At 37.9% G+C, this 16,341-nt stretch overlaps 1 protein-coding gene and 1 long non-coding RNA gene across 3 annotated transcripts in view; one reads left to right on the top strand and one right to left on the bottom strand.

Moving 5' to 3' along the window:
• LOC120539434 overlaps positions 1-16,341 on the top strand; it is a 35,535-nt gene that overhangs the window by 1,122 nt on the left and 18,072 nt on the right. The window contains exon 2 of the long non-coding RNA XR_005635616.1: positions 445-562. This is a non-coding gene — a long non-coding RNA (uncharacterized LOC120539434). The remainder of the gene's footprint in view (positions 1-444; positions 563-16,341) is intronic.
• The window catches only part of LOC120539433 (protein mono-ADP-ribosyltransferase PARP12-like), a 45,460-nt gene continuing 38,501 nt past the window's right edge, over positions 9,383-16,341 (bottom strand). For both annotated transcript variants that reach the window (XM_039769483.1, XM_039769482.1), the window contains exons 11-12: positions 15,667-15,818; positions 9,383-10,016 (exon numbers count right to left, since the gene is read on the bottom strand). In XM_039769483.1, the coding sequence (XP_039625417.1) occupies positions 9,697-10,016; positions 15,667-15,818 (472 nt within the window). In that variant the 3' untranslated portion in view covers positions 9,383-9,696. The remainder of the gene's footprint in view (positions 10,017-15,666; positions 15,819-16,341) is intronic.

Here is a 16,341-nt window from a genome sequence, read left to right as displayed (position 1 = left end):
GAGAAAGGAAGAAGTAAGGAGATACTTAAAAGATCAAACACTTTGATCAGAGTCATTTGTCATTAGGACAAGATAGCCAATCAAATGTGTCACATGTCCCAAAACCCCAAATGTGCATTTTAGCATAAAAAAATGGCTCATCTGAGGGAGCAAAGATGACAACAGAAGGGCAACAACAGATTAAATAGACATGGGAACATCTGATTTGGATGTCAAACGTGTAATTTAATGTAAGTTATGAATAACACCGATCACTAAATCAAAAGCCACCTAGGACAACATCCACTCCATGACATTTCCTGTTTTCAGTAAGCTTTTCTAAGACTGTTGATAATCTGGAGTTTGCAATCCTATTTTATTTTCTTTTATATTATATATATTATATTTTCTGTTATATTTGTTTTGTTGTTGTTATATGTTTTTTATACTTTGTCTTTTATCTAGAGTGACTGAAATAATAAGAGGATGCCTAGTTTGGGGATGATTGCTGCTTTCTTGCCTACAGGATATATCAAGGCTATTCCAAGTTCACTTCTAAATAATTAGAACAACTGCGGTAAAAGTAAGTAAAAGTAAGGCATTGTTTGGTTAGTAAGTGGCGTATAACCCAAAGCACTGCAAGAGAATCCTATGCAAAATATTGCGGAGTGCCTGCCAATTGGCAGCACTCGAGACTTTGTCTGTCTAGGATCTCTGTGTATGTGTGTGTATCTGTGTGCGTAATAATCCTCAAGGGTGGGAGTACATGAGCCTATTAAACATTCCTGGTAAGTCTCACAAACTTAATGCAGATGATATAGGCAGTTTATTAAAAATCCATCCATCCAACCCACTATATCCTAACTTCAGGATGATGGGGGGTCTGCCGGAGCCAGTCCCAGCCAACACAGGGCGCAAGGCAGGAAACAAACCCCGGGCAGGGTGCCAGCCCACTGCAGGGTGCTCACATACACACCCACACACACGGGGCAATTTAGAATCGCCAATCCACCTAACCTGCATGTCTTTGGACTGTGGGAGAAAACCGGAGCACCCAGGGGAAACCCACGCAGACACGGGAAGAACATGCAAACTCCACGCAAACATGCAAACTTAATTTTTTTTAATAGAAAGCTCAATAATCAGACTTGCTCACCTAGCACCATTACAAAGAAATTAACAAAGCACACAGCAATACAATTCAAGGTAACAGAGTGGAATACAAAATGAGATAGTTCCAACATGTGATTATTTTTGTGTAGAGCCAGCAGATATCCTGACACATAGATGTTAATTTTTTTTTATATTTAGGCCTAACATATACAACTCAAAAGAGAAACAACACTGAAACCAAAAGAAACTTAAAAAATCTGGAAGGAAGTATGAGAGATTACAATACAAACCTTCTGTATTCCCTTTAACATTTTCAGAATTTGACATTTAAATATTTACACATTAATGGCACCTTTGGTAAGTTCAGAGGTGTGCCAATCAGATGAAGGCTAGCGTCATTCAAGAGTGCCAACACAGTTGTACCATTTGAAACAGAAGTGGAGAGTAGTTATTGATATATAAAAAAATCTTAACAATGATTACAATTTGTCTATGGTACTTCTCACATTTTACATTTTATAAAGCCTTAGGATTTATAAGTGATCAACTGTCACTTATATGAGAAGATCCCCTTAGGACACAGACCTATTTTTGGCAGCTGCAATAAGTAATCTTCCTTTATAAGGATTTACTTTTCATCCTCTTGTTCTTGTACAGGTTACATCAGTAATGGCTGAGGCAGGTCTGCTCACACTTCCTTATTCCCAGATCCTCCAAAGTATTTCTATAATCCATACAACAGCAATAATCCCCCTGGCATGTCCTAGGTCTGCCCATATCTTTCCTCCCTGTGGGCTCTAGATGTCCTGACAACTTTTCTCTTTTTAGTACTAAGCAGCTGTACATCTGTTGTGAGGTTCCACCAGAAGTGTTGTACCATGTTAGCCATTATGGATGTAATGAGAAGTCAAGCTGAATGAAAACCTTCTATTGGCTAACTAAAAAGATTACAATATATGCAAGCTTTTGAGGCAACTCAGGCCTCTTCATCAGGCAGGATGTAAACAGGGCTTGCATATTGTAATCTTTTTAGTTAGTTAATTAAAGGTGTCATTTTGTTTGAGGTTCCACCAGGTTACTGCGCTCCTTATGCCATTAGAGCAACTCTCTCCAGGTATGTGGTAAAAACATTTTAGTAGTATTGCACCCATGGCTTTATTCTTCTGGACACCACCCATACTGTAGATTGTGACCATAAGTAAGGATGCAGATGACTATTAAACTGAGTAGATTATGTAAAATGTTGAATCCTGTTTTACCTCTGTCATCAAGTATGTTAAGAACATTCCTTTATGTAGCCTTTAAGAGGTGCCATAAACTGCAAAAGTCATCATAAAATGCTCCTCTGATACTCTGATAGCAGTATCTGACAATGTTTATAAAAATTCCTTGTATTAGTTAAAATATCATACAATAGATCTTCCTTTTCTATTCCAGTAGCAGTTTCTAAAAATAGAGTTCATAATATTCTAAAAGTCATGCCAAGAAATTTCCTAGCCTTTAAACAATTCTTATTTTAATAAATTTCAGGCAGTCTCCTTAGCTTCCTCTCATTAAAAGTTATAAAAAAGCAAATTATATGGTTCAGCACATAAAGTAAAATTGTTTTTAAACCATAGCAGTATTAGAAGTGTGCTGCTTTTACAATATATCTATTCATCCATTTTCTGTATGTTCCATTGTGAAGAACTAGAGCCTGTTTCAGGAATATGGAGTACAATGTAATTGACTACCTTGAAATGGACACCAGGTCCACTGTAGAGTACACTCGTTTGACGACGAGTCCAGCTGAGGGCAGCAGAAAGCGTTAAATTGTGTTGTGGTCCCAAGGGGGTGCTGCAGCTCCCCAAACACCCAACACAAAGGCTTAGACACAGGTTCAGCACACAATACGTGAATTTTAGTGTGTGAGTTTCCCACACCACAGTCACGGTCACAGTAATTAGCTCAACAACACTGTACTACTGTTGTCTTCTCTCTGTCACCCTCTCGTGTGCTCCTTCAGCAAGCTTTGTCCACCTCCTTCTGACTCTGGTTAACTAAAAGAGCTTAGGTAGGCAGCTCCTTTTATATAAAACTCGAGAATACTTTTGGCATCCTGAAGTCTTGGCCCGGGAGAACTTCTGGGTAAGGCTGGAGCCTGATGAAGTGAGGCTTGCTAGTCTTTTCTGCACCCCCTACCGGCACCAATGGAGCCCAATAGGGCTTAGGCAGTAAACTACAATTCCCCATATGGCCTGTGCGAATCCATGAAGGCACTCTAACCAAGGGGGGATTCCGCCTAGCAGTTTGGTGGAAACTGCCTCCTGCTGACCTTTCACACCATGGGTGCCCCAGCCAGGTAAGGTTCTCCATACATCTCCGATGGCAGTCCTCCTGTAGTGTTCGTTGCACTGTGTATTATGAAGAGACTTCCTGAGGGCTTGCACAGAGAGCAGGTACCAACTGAGGGAGTGCTGATTTAGCGTCCTTCAACAAGGGACAGATTAGACTGTGGCCTGAAAGTGTTTCAGAAGGGACAAAAAGTGAACTGGGAAGTACTTCTGGGCAGAGGCTTTCTGCGAGGAACCTATTGAAACTGGAGTCAGGTGAAGAGCTGGACAATGGCTCGACTAGTAGAAAGCAGAGAGAGCAGCTACTGTATGTTTCAGAGGTGTTGAAGGTTAAAGAGGGAGTGTGATGGAAAATGCTGTTAGCCAGGGCATGGGTTCAGAGCAAGAATCAGCCTTAGATGGGATTTCCTAAAGTCACAGGACTTATTCCTAGTTTTGATCACTTTTAGCTTTAACAGTAATTTTAGTAAGTGATGAACAAGCAAAAGCCACACAAAATGCATAGGATCTGAACTGAGGTTAAAGCACTATGGAGGGTGGCCACATGACCTGCTGCAAAGCTGTGCTGCCAATCTTTAAAATCCATCCATTATCCAACCCGCTATATCCTAACTACAGGGTCACGGGGGCCTGCTGGGGCCAATCCCAGCCAACACAGGGCGCAAGGCAGGAAACAAACCCTGGGCAGGGTGCCAGTCCACCGCAGGGCACACACACACAGCAAGCACACTCTAGGGACAATTTAGAATCGCCAGTGCACCTAACCTGCATGTCCTTGGACTGAGGGAGGAAAGTGGAGCACCTAATAGGAAACCCACGCAGACACGGGGAGAACATGCAAACTCTATGCAGGGAGGACCCGGGAAGCAAACCCAGGTCTCCTAACTGCGAGGCAGCAGCGCTACCCACTGTGCCACCGTGCCACCCTTATCTTTAAAATCTTTTAAATTTCTTAAAAGATAAACATGGAGTGTCACCTCTTCACTTTTAACTTTTCCCCTTTTACCTTCCAATAAACACCTCTCATCCACATAATCATCAAGCAGACTCTTTACAGTCATTGAATTGTACCACCTGTGCATGATGAATTCCTCTAATACTTTATGATTTCAATTTTATGCAGAACTTATTATCTTTTGAATCTCTATCCAAGTTCCTGTATTTAAAATATTCTCTTGCACTTCTAGTCACACACAGGTTTTTTTTTTCCTCCACCAATATTCATCCAAATGTGTGACTTTTGATTGAATTTCAAAGAGCAGTAATTAAATAAGGTTTACTTCTGCCCAGGTGCCTGCAGTGGAGTATGTAGATTGTTTAGTCAAAATTAGTCTTAGTAATCTTGGACCCGAGAGCAACGTACTATGAGGGGAGCACTGGAGGGATTCTGTTTACCCTATGTCTGTGCGTATATTATTTATGTGTCAAAAGAGAATCCAAAAAGGGTAACACAGGGCCTTTTTGTCTTATTTGAAGGGCCTGCAGTGAAATTCTGGGTGCCTAAACTCTTTTGGGGAAAAAAAAAAAAAAGCCATGGAATACAACTAGAATATTCCATTAAAAGGCACCGGACTGGGACACCATAAAGTTTCAGAACAAATCCTGATCCCTATGCCAGTTAAAGAGTCAGACCTCAAGAAAGCATATAGATAGCCAACCTTTACTAGCGCCCTTTGGAAGAAAGTGTGGTGCAGAAGAAGAAAGTACAACAGGAACGGTGTCTTTATTAAGAGAACAACATAAGGAGAGAATGAAGACGGATAAGTGTATAAATAAAACAGAAGCCATATAAACAAATAACAGGAGACCAGACAGTGATAGTAAAAAAACAAAACAAAATTGGGGTTCAAGCACCAGCATGATGCTGCCAGTTTTTGCTGCTAATTAACTTCTTCTGAATTCATTTTAATTGACTTGCTTTGGAAGACTCAGACCCCTTAATAGCTTCTTTTTTCCTAAATAGCTGCAGGATCTCTCCTCTATCTCCTATAGAAAATAACTCAAAGTCACCCACTCCGTGGATTCTGTAATGTGTACTAATTAAATACATCTCATTTTTCATTCCACCAAATGGCATATACAGCTGATGGTATGCTCTAAGAAAGGAGATTTTAAATAGTAAAAAGTGATGGTAAACAGAAAAGGCGGAGAAAAGAAGCCCTAATCCAATTCAAGCCCACTGAATGTCACACGGAGGGAAGTAGCTGATGGTCTTCCTACAAGAGTCACATAATCAGGTCCTTGTGATTCCCAAGCCCTTGGCATTGCCTGTTTCTTGAGACATTCATACTCGCGCACCGAGGATGGACTAGTGCAATGAGGACTGAAACAACAAGATTGGTGCAAAGTGCTTAGTACAGTTTATTCAAACAAAGAGGTATCCATTATAAGTGCAGTACAGGTTCTTCAGTAAATAAATAATGCATGAAAATGAGTGCTCCTGTTGGAGTTAAATAACTCCTAATTCCAACAATCCACAAAAGCATCTTGACAGAGAGCCCTGGTTCTAAGGGCAGCTCTGGATTTTATCTTTTCAGAGATACAGGAATACCCAAAGATTTTTAAGGAGCCTGCCTTCTGTCGTAAGTGGCAAGCCTCCACCTATTCCTAGTTAGATTTTGCCTGTTGACATTTGGTTGCCTATTTTGTGACAGACCAACCTTTGACATCTCATTGCCCAGCGGCAGGCCCCGTCTTCCCACACTTACTTACACTGTATTGTACCACCTCAGTGCCTTGTCAAGCCAAAGCAATCAGCTACAATATTTTATAACATTTTAAAAAGAGTAACACCTTTTTACATTTTTTTTTCACTTTTATTTATTTTAATATATAACATAATACATTTTTTTAATTTGCTATTTTAAATTTTAGCAGTGATTTAAAGGCATATAGTACCTACAGTACACAACGAAGTAATAATACAGCATATCTGTGTGGTGCTCTCTTCAACTTAATTACAGCACTGTGAAAACTGGCGGACGGATATTATAGCTCTTCTGCATTCGTTGTCTTAGGGTACCCATCTGTCCTTGCCTACTTAGATGATCATGTAGCCGTCAGTCACAAATGTCTCCCACAATCAAAACTAAGAAGCACCACTGCAAAGATTTACAATTTTTGATACAAAAGAAGGCAACAGAACTCAAAGTATTCGGTAAAGATCTCCTTGAGTATCTCTGTTATATTCTGAGAGGCCAGTGAGGTTACCATAACTTGTAGAAAACATCATCAATCACATCTATCATCAAAGAAATCACCCATACTTTTTGATCCCATTTTTTAAACTTTCATGGCCTTGAAAGAGTAGAGACTATCCCAGCCCTCTCACTGGGGTGCCAGTTTATCACAAGGCACCAACATTCCCATACTTTGGCCAGGTTACAGCCACCAACTAACCTGGTCTGGTCATCTATGGCATGTAAAGGGATTATCTGGGAAAAAATGCAAACACATGCAGGCAGTGCCTGGATAAGAAGCACTAAGTGCTGTGATGCCCACTATTCTTAAAAATGAGAATGTAAAGTAGTTCTGTAAATGTAATTAAAATAGATATTTATGCTATTTTTGCAACACATTTGTAAATAAAAACATATATTAATAGAAGTAACATTTTCAAAATGTATAGTGCAAGCCCAGAAAATAAGGATGAAACATAATGTTTCTTGATTCTTGCATCAAAAGTAATCATAAAGTGCAAAACAAAAAAGGTATTCGGATGACACCTTCATGAAAGTTCAACTTGTGTGTGAAGTGTTTGTTTTTTTTAGGTCTGCTCTCATGCTGAGGCAGTTCTTGAAATACTATTCTCCTCATATAAACAATCTTTGAGTTTGTATGGACAGATCCACCAAAATGTGCTGTGCATAGAAGGCTTAACAATGATTTGTTTTGATAATTTGTTTGACTAGGGGGCTTTGCCCCCTGCTCACTTTGCTTGCCATCCCCCATTCTTACGCTACGCGCTAGCCTCTTTGCGGTTCTGCCTTTCGAGTATGGGGATGCGGATGTACAATTTTTTACAACTATTTTACATTACAGCGAGTAATTACCCATATTAAAATGTAATAAATTGAAAGTAAATTATGTTTCACATTGCGTTAAATTTATTCCTTGCATAATACGATTTTGTTCTATTTGGCTTTGAAATTAACACGCAAAAACTTTTTAAACTTACACTTTTACTGTAATAGCTAAGTAAAAATTACATTTTCGTCAGTATCACATTGAATTGTGATTCTGTGTTTACTGACTTTCATCATGACAATGCAATGTATACAGTAGCTGCCCACGATTGAATTTCATTTCTTTCTCTCTATTAAATAAAACAACTTTTTCAAATGTTTGGCTCTGAGATTTGCAAATGGTCTTTACAAAAGCTATTCTAACGGGAAACTGTTAATGTTTTAATTCGAATGGCATATCAAGATCTCGTTTGTTGTGTAATGTTACGTTGTGCGAAGGAAGGCCAGATGGTGTTAATGCTTGTTGATATTCTTTAGAATATTGTTAAGTTGATGTTTTCATCTTCCGCACGGTCACCACCAACTATTTCAGCATAGTCTATTGATATGCATTTAACCAATTTGTAGTGTAACCGATCAACATTTTTGACTTCATCGTTTCTCAGTGCTAGGATTTTTCTATTGATAACCCTTCGTGATGAAATTCTTCAATAAGATTTGGACATAATCTGTCTTCTTTAATTGTGAACTTTAAAGTGAGGAAAACATTAAAATTTATAAGAGCTGAGAGAACAAGAACTGTGTCCGTCAAAAGCATTCTCACAAATGAGAGGTGAGAGTACCGTGTGCATGGTTTTCTATGGTTGAGAGGAGGGCGTGACTTGAAAACATCTCATGGCCAAAGTCTCGACTCGCAGGACTTGAAAAAATCTTCCAAAAATTCTCGTCTCATCGCAGGATTTTTTTATATAATAGAGAGATATGTCAGCACAGTACTTTCTTTTCAAGACTTGCCTGGTAACTTAAAATTAGTGAGCTGAAGTGAGCGATTGATTTCAAAAATTCTATGTAATAATGGACTCAGACAGAAGAGGAACTGCTTGCTAGTGCAGGTGAAGTAGGTCAAGACCAGGGTGTTACAACCTTCTCACACTCCAAAAAACCATACTGTCCAAGTACAGTATATGGACACTGCTGATGATGGTACACCGCAGGAGTGAGTGGGGTAACTCAGAAGAGAATCCGGCTGGCAAAAACAAGGATGGGAAAACAGGACAACCCGGGAGGAAACATGCCATTGTTCCTCCAGAGTGCTTGAGTGTTGGTGACCCAGCACTTGACTGGGTTGCCTGACTGTCTGCCTAAAGGGAGACCTGGCTCTTTTAGGTTTACCAAAGACTTAGGGATTCCGAGTACAGTGTACTGAATGCATAGCACTTTAGCTGGAGAGCTGCTGGTTTATTGGTTATCTGCATTCGATTATTAACTAATGTCTGGTTAAGAAGACAAAAGAAATGTAGCTGCTAAAAACTACAATAGACAATTAAGGATTCTGACTTGTAACAGAAAGGTAACTAAAATTAACCTCAAAAAACATATTGGTTTAGTAGTAAATGATAAATGGGTTCTAATTAAGAAATTGGTTGAAGTGATGACCTGCAGTCACTACAGACCACCAGGACTATAATTGAGGTCCTCTGATCTGCAATGTAACTAATATTTTTGTCTGTGATGAATGAAAGCGTTAACAAGGCATAAGTTAAATACCATGTTTCATTATCAGCAAACACTTTCATCTAATTAGGAAACTGGCTGGAATAAAAACCTGTAGCCAGTATAGCCCCACAGGACCAGGATTGAGGACACCTGGTCTTAACAAATCAGTGTTTTTATGGGTACTGATGATAAAATTAGTCCTTTGTAAAGGTTGTATTTGTATCTACCTGTGAACATTTAACAGTACTCTGCAGCTTCGCTCTGTGAAAAACACAATACAAAAATAAAATGAACTGAATTCATTACGACACTGTCAGTGATTGAGCACTCCAGTGGACTGAATAAAGTGACCACTCACCGTATAGCAGCTAAATCCAAAGTTTTTCCACTCATTTTTACAAAATCTCCTAATCGGAACAGAAATAATCTTAACATTTGCGGTTCATTAACAGTTCTGTGCAAGTTGCTAATTCAGACCATTTAAGAGAGATGACATTTGTAACTAGTAACAAATTTCAAGAAAAAATGTTAAAATATGAAATTCTTTAGTATGTCATTTCCTCAGGTAATTCTTAAAACAGTTCTATTGCTTACCAATTTGACATAATTTTTTTGGGGTAAACTAACTTTCTCAGATTTATCTTGCTTGGTTCCATGCTATATTCTATTACATATGAAGGGTAGATCTGACATCTATCAAAGATAACAAAGATAGAAGGATTGTCAACGTTGTCAACACAACTATCGTAGAAATTCATATTACTGCCATCTTTAGAGGGAGGCCTGTTGTAGCTGCTCGATCCTTTAATAAATTTTCCCACCAAAACCCGGGCTACAAACAAGATGTTTTCAGAGCATCTGGCATTTGAGTAGCTGTGGGAATAAGAAGCGTCTCTTGCAAAGTAGCTTCCTGTAAAATAAATAAATGCAAAATGTTATAAAACACATATTGTAGTAGCAAGTAAGGAACAGGAAGATAATTTACGTTTATGGTGACTTTTTTATCTGAAGTTATTCACCTTTATGAAAAAGTAAACAATCCAAACATGTACCGTATTACAGAAGATGACAAGGGAAACGGTCAGTTTTGTAGTGAGTGTGGAGAGCTGAACAAATGAGATCAGGTAAAGCTTCAAACCGAAGACTGAAAAAACATGTCATACATTATGAAACAGCCTATGTGTTCTTGAACAGGAAGGACATTAAATGTATCTACTGTATTTTCAATAGCTGTGTTTGAAACTGTTGGACTAGAGACAGATTTAATTTCCCATAAGAATTTGGCCATGACAACACTGAATATGTCTTCCCATAAGTTTTTGTATTTGTGGAAAAAGTTTCACGGGTTTTTCAGACACAAACTGTAGCGTCCAAGAATCAACAAGGCTGACTTTCAGTAGTAATGTTGGAGAAACAACATTTCTACAATGTAGTACAAAATGGCCAAAAAGTATATGAGATGGAAATACTAAATTGGTTTTAATTTTATTAATATGCAAAAAGTGTTTCTTTTTGTATTTAAAAGTTCAAATGAGTAATGTATCTAAACTCCATTGTTATGTAAAATGGCACTAAGCGACAGAACAGCATTATAATGCAGATACAGGTGTCAGAATCACTGTGTGACAATAATACAAAATAGCAACAAAAGAAAATCAGACTTTCATAAAACAGTGTAAAAATAATGCGAGTAACACCAAAGAGCCTTAAAAACTGTCAGAATGTGACAGTTGGCAAGGTTAACAAGGTCTGTTTACACTACTGCATTGAGATACTCATTTTGTGTTGCCTGTTATTCTTCTGGATCCCACCCATGGTCCCTGATTTCACGTGATAGATGTAGATGAGCCTGTCCATTTTAGTCTACTGCTCGAAAAAACATTTTAATGTAAATTTAGAGCTTAAATAGTTTTAGGCTTAATCTCTAATGCATTGTCAGACTAGCAGGGCTCGGTAACATGATTTAGAAAAAACACCTAAAATAGAGTTGAAAATCCCCAAGTTCACTTTTTAGGATAAACTTCTTTTTAACAAAAGCATATCCTTTTTTAGATAAAGTTTAGACCAAGAGTTCCCAAAGTGGACGATATCGACCCCCTGGGGTTGATTTGAACTTTCAAGGGGTCAATAGTTTCAATAAAAAAATTTGGGGGTCGACGACAGCAAAAATAGACTCCCTTACTGCTGCTGTTTGTTTGTTACTTCAAAGTATCTATGATTCCAATAGGTACCCAATTAATAAGTAAAATAATTTTAAAAAACCATTTTGCTAAAAACACATTACATACCAAACTTGTGAACGAAAAGGTAAAATGTGTCATTAAAAGAGTCACACGTAAGAATGCATAAAAATACATGTAACACAAACATGTCTGTGCATTGTCTTATCGAACGTATCAAAGCAAGTGCGGACATGAAAAACTGTTGCAGGTCTGCACTTGCTCACGGTGGGATGAGATGACGGATATTCAATATTAGCAAAATCTATCATTCTTGTACGGTCATGCTTTCATAAAACACTATAAATTGGTTCGTTTGATGTGACAAGTACTTATTTGTGATTTGAACTTTGAATATAATTACAGTATTTATTGAGGAGCAGTACTATGATAAAGAAAATCAGAGGACACAGTTTATTTATTTGAGTTTGAACAAAAATCTTTTGTTTCAAGTAAGTACATACTTTATTAGTTTAATAAAAGTTTTTATTTCTTCAGATAATAATATAACTGAAACAAAAAAGAAATGCAGACAGTACAGCTTGGACTATTTGTACTTATTTTGAATTTACATATTTATTTCATAAATGTCAAAAATGTAAAAAAAACTCTGCTCGTATATTTTTGCTTTAATTTTCGCTAGTGCAGGTTTCGATATTAAATGTTGCACAAGATAATGCCATATTCCGTAGTCCTTTTATCTTTTTCAATCATTAATTACAAGTGATTAAAATGAAAAGTTTGATATCTAGTGAAATATTTAATATCGAGTATTGTACAAATGTATTAATTTGAGTAAGTAAAGTAAATGACTAGGGGTTCGACGGTTTTAAAAGTTTTTGGTAAAAGGGTCTGCGGCCGAAAAAAGTTTGGGAACTCTTGCTCTAGACTATTTGAACAAATTTGATGAGAACAGACCATTTAGTCCAACAAAGCACATTCATCTTTACAGGATTGTCAGCCACAGTGTGCCCACTCCGCAGTTGAGACTTCAGCTACTGTGGCACAAATTTATTCATACAGTGCTGCTTCACCCAAGGCTACACTATTCCCAGACTCTTTTGAGAATGTCTTCTGTCACCTCTACTGATGGGAGGGAGTTAATAATGAGAGAAACCATAGGCAAAATAACGTGAAGCTAATGTGTTCTTCTACTCGGTATAATCTAAGTGCAATACCATAAGCCGAAGCATAGACAGACATCCTACTTACAGTATACAACCTTGCTTCTTGTACATGCAGCAATTTTAAATGATCTTTCTCTCTTTATGAGGCACATTTCTTAGTTCCAGAGATTCTACAGAGACAGACGGACAGTAGCTTATACCATTCTCAGAAGGAATAGATGACAACTGTCAATGGGATCTGTGCAATAGTGTAATCTTGGGTTAAAGAGCGCTATAAGAACAAGGGTGTGCTTTAGTGGCTGAAGTCCCATCTGCCTAGTGGGCATGCAGTGGCTTAAAATCTTCGAGTCTGGTAAGCAGAAGCACAAGCTCATAGGTTTAATAGATAGTCTGTGCATAGTGGGGTCTTTGGTGGAACAACACTATAGGTAATAATGTACATTAGTGGCTAAAGATCCAGCAGCCTGGTGGGCATACTATGGTTGATAGTGTTGTCCAGGTGAAAGCCCTATATATTACTACGGCTTGACGTTTATATTCTCATATATGGAACAAATTAAGAGGTCAGGGTCAGTGTGAAAAGCAAAGCATTCCCCTTGATATTACAGTGTATAATTGGATTCAAGTAGTTGAGTCAACTCCTTGCTGGATTAGAATCATGAACGCTAATTCATTGTACTGTACTTCTTGGTTTAGTGTGGTTTCACAAGTAGATTTTCACACCCACATTAGTACACTGAAGGGCTAGTTAAGTAAATGAATTCCAGGAATGCAGAAAGTATTTACAGTAGGTGGGCCAGGGGGGATTAGGGTTTTCAGACATCACTGCAGGTCTCTGTATTACAACAGTGGTGGTGTCTGATAATATTATAAAGATGAATCAAAGTTATTTAATTTGATGTTGATTAAAATTGCTAAAAGTTATGACTTTCTATTGGCATTAAATCCTAAATTTATAACTAGTAAATGGACTTGAACAAATTTCTGTCAGTAAGAGATAGTAAAAGGTAACTAATGCTGTCCTTAGATGTTCTCTTTTCAAAAATATTCTGAACAGCAACTTGTCAAGCACTAAAAATTTGCAATTCATTCTCTTCTATTGTGGCTTATCTCCATGACACTTAGTAACATTAAATAAGGGTATGATAGCACTGGCTTCTTCAAAAATGAAAGGCTTAGATTTGATAGACTATGTGGTGTCATCAGTGCATTTCTGAGTTATTATAAAGTATACACTGTGCTGTAAAATTCTTCCCTTCATGATTGACCAGCAGAGCACACATTTCCCATCGCTGGATATGTAAAATTTAACATCATAAACTAACAGGTACTGGTGAAAAAAACAGCAGAGTTTCCTTTTTTTAATACAGGTTTATGAAATTGATACTAAACTTTGTTTTGCACGCGGTTTTACAACTGCAAAACTTGCTAAAAAGGGTATTTCAAAGTTTTTATTTTTTGTGTGTGTGTGATGGAAAGAAATGGGTCATAGATTTTTGGCAAACCAAACTTGTAAATTTCTCAGGAAAAAGACTTGCTCTTAGATGAAAGCTGTAATCCAGCTGATGAAACTGTGATGCCAATTAGTTAAGAAGAAAACTCTGTACATTATATGAGATCCTACTTTGGCTGGTACAAAACTTTGTGCGTGCTGATAAAAGAGCTTTCCCATCAGTCCCAGTAGCACTCCTGTTGCCTGATGGGAAATGTAGTCTTCATGTCTGCACTTGTTTTGGGTCCTCCCTATTACAGCTTCCTTCCCTGCTATATTTTATAGTTTGACCAATGGCAATATACTGTACATGCAGAATTTCATGAAAATGGGTTTAGATTTTAATTTTGATGATGTTCTTAAAGCAGTCAGGTAAGAATGAAATAAAAATGCACACTACATGCAAGGGTCCTGCTTAATGTGGATTAGCAGCCAACTGTATGCCATGTGTATTGTAGGTGGCAGCTGTGCACATAAATAAACAAACAAAAAAAAAGTTTCACTTTAGCAACTTACCAGTATGCATAAAATCCACATGCCATCAGTGGCTACTTTATTAGGTATACCTGCTTCTTCATGCAGATAGCCTACATTGAGCCAGTTAAGTAGCTGCAACTCTGCATACTGTATGCAGACATGGTCAAGAGATTATATGAACAAATACTGTATTAAAATGCACAAGATGCATGATCTGCATGACTTTGATGGGTTAGGAGTGTTGGCACCAGAGGTGTTCTTTACAACATCTCAGAAACCTTTTAAAATTTTCAAGCAGTAGAGTTTAGAGAGAATGGTTTGATAAACAGAAAGAAAACGAGGAGGCAATTCTAATGGCAAAAACATCCTGTTGATGAGAGTGGTCAGATGAAAATAACGAGGTTTATTCAAGGTAAAAGACAGGCCACAAATACTTAAATGGCAGATCTTTACAATGTGAAGCACATCTGCATGCACAATGTATTGGACATTGACACCGATGGGCTACAAGACCAAACCATTCTTATCAGAAAAGAACAGGAAAGTGAGGCTACAGAGGCTATGATCACCACACCTGGACTAAGTGAAAACTAGAAAAATGTTGTTTGGTCTGAAAAATCTCAAGTTCTGCTGAACCTTGCAGATTTTATAGACCCACATGATGTTGTGCCAGGGGTGGTGGTTGTAGTGTGTTGCTGTGGGGAGTGTATTCTTACCACACTTTAGGCTTCTTAATAGCAATCGATTATCTTTTGATTGCCACGGTGCACCTCAGCATTGTTACCAACAATGTTTATCACTTTACTGCCCCACTCTGCTATTTTCCAAACTTCCAGCAGGATGATGCACCATGTCACGATGGACTCATAGATTCACATTTGTTTCGTAAACATGACAGTTACTCCAAAGCCATCACTGTTCCCAGATATCAATCTAACAGAGCAGATGTGGACCATACTCTTCGAAAGAATGATTAAATCACCTGTTAAATTCATGACTCGAAAAACTCAGGCTGTTCTGATGCCAAAGGGGGACTTACCCACTGCTGTATAAGTGTACCTACTATACTGTAATGGCTACTAAGTGAATTTTTTTCTGCCTGTCTAAATCTCTGTAAATATAGTAGCATAAAAAAAAAAGACACGAGTTATTTACAGAACAAAAGAAATTCCTCAAAATACATTCTAATTAATGTATATATTTTATGAAAATGTTTTCAGTTGCCTTCCTGAGATCAGTTCTTACCTTTGCCATAAGAAGTGCCATGAACACCACAAATTCTCCAATCAAAGTTTTGGTGGCAAATAGCATCCACAAGTGATTTTTCAGTTCCGTGAAATAAAAGCCGTTCATCGACATACTTATCTCCGCTCTTTTTTTTCATCTGTTCCTTTTGTCTATAAAAAAAAATTAATTAATTGAAAGTGCATGCAATGTCATTTCTTATAATATTTTTAAGTGATTTTTATAAAGGTCAAGCAAGATATAAAATATGGCAATTTTTTTACTTTTAATTATAAAGCATTATGACAATTTTCATATGGGAATAGCTCTGAGGAGATTTACCTAGAAGTTTTTGATATACTATAGGGTGGATAAAAGAGTTGGATGGATGACGATTCTACAGTTCTCGCAGACTGTTAGGAATGAGTATTTATTGATCCTTCTCTCCATTTTCCTAACCCTCATATCCAGAGCTGAGTTACATGGTAGCTAGAGCCTATGCCAGCAAGTATTGGGCACAAGACACTGGCAGAACCAGTGCTAGTTTATTTTACGCTGTAGGCCAAGCTAATCAGTGCACCAACTGACTGTTCGGTAGTTAAACCATGCGGCTGGGTTTTTCCCCCTTATGATCTGCGCCCTAGGTGAATGTCTAATTCACCTTAATGGTGACGTCGGCCCTGGACACAGGATGGA

Source organism: Polypterus senegalus, chromosome 11 (assembly GCF_016835505.1).
Source record: "Polypterus senegalus isolate Bchr_013 chromosome 11, ASM1683550v1, whole genome shotgun sequence".
Taxonomy (NCBI): Eukaryota; Metazoa; Chordata; class Cladistia; order Polypteriformes; family Polypteridae; genus Polypterus; species Polypterus senegalus.
Note: the sequence above shows the minus strand (reverse complement) of the source record. Positions and strands in the feature narration are given on the sequence as shown.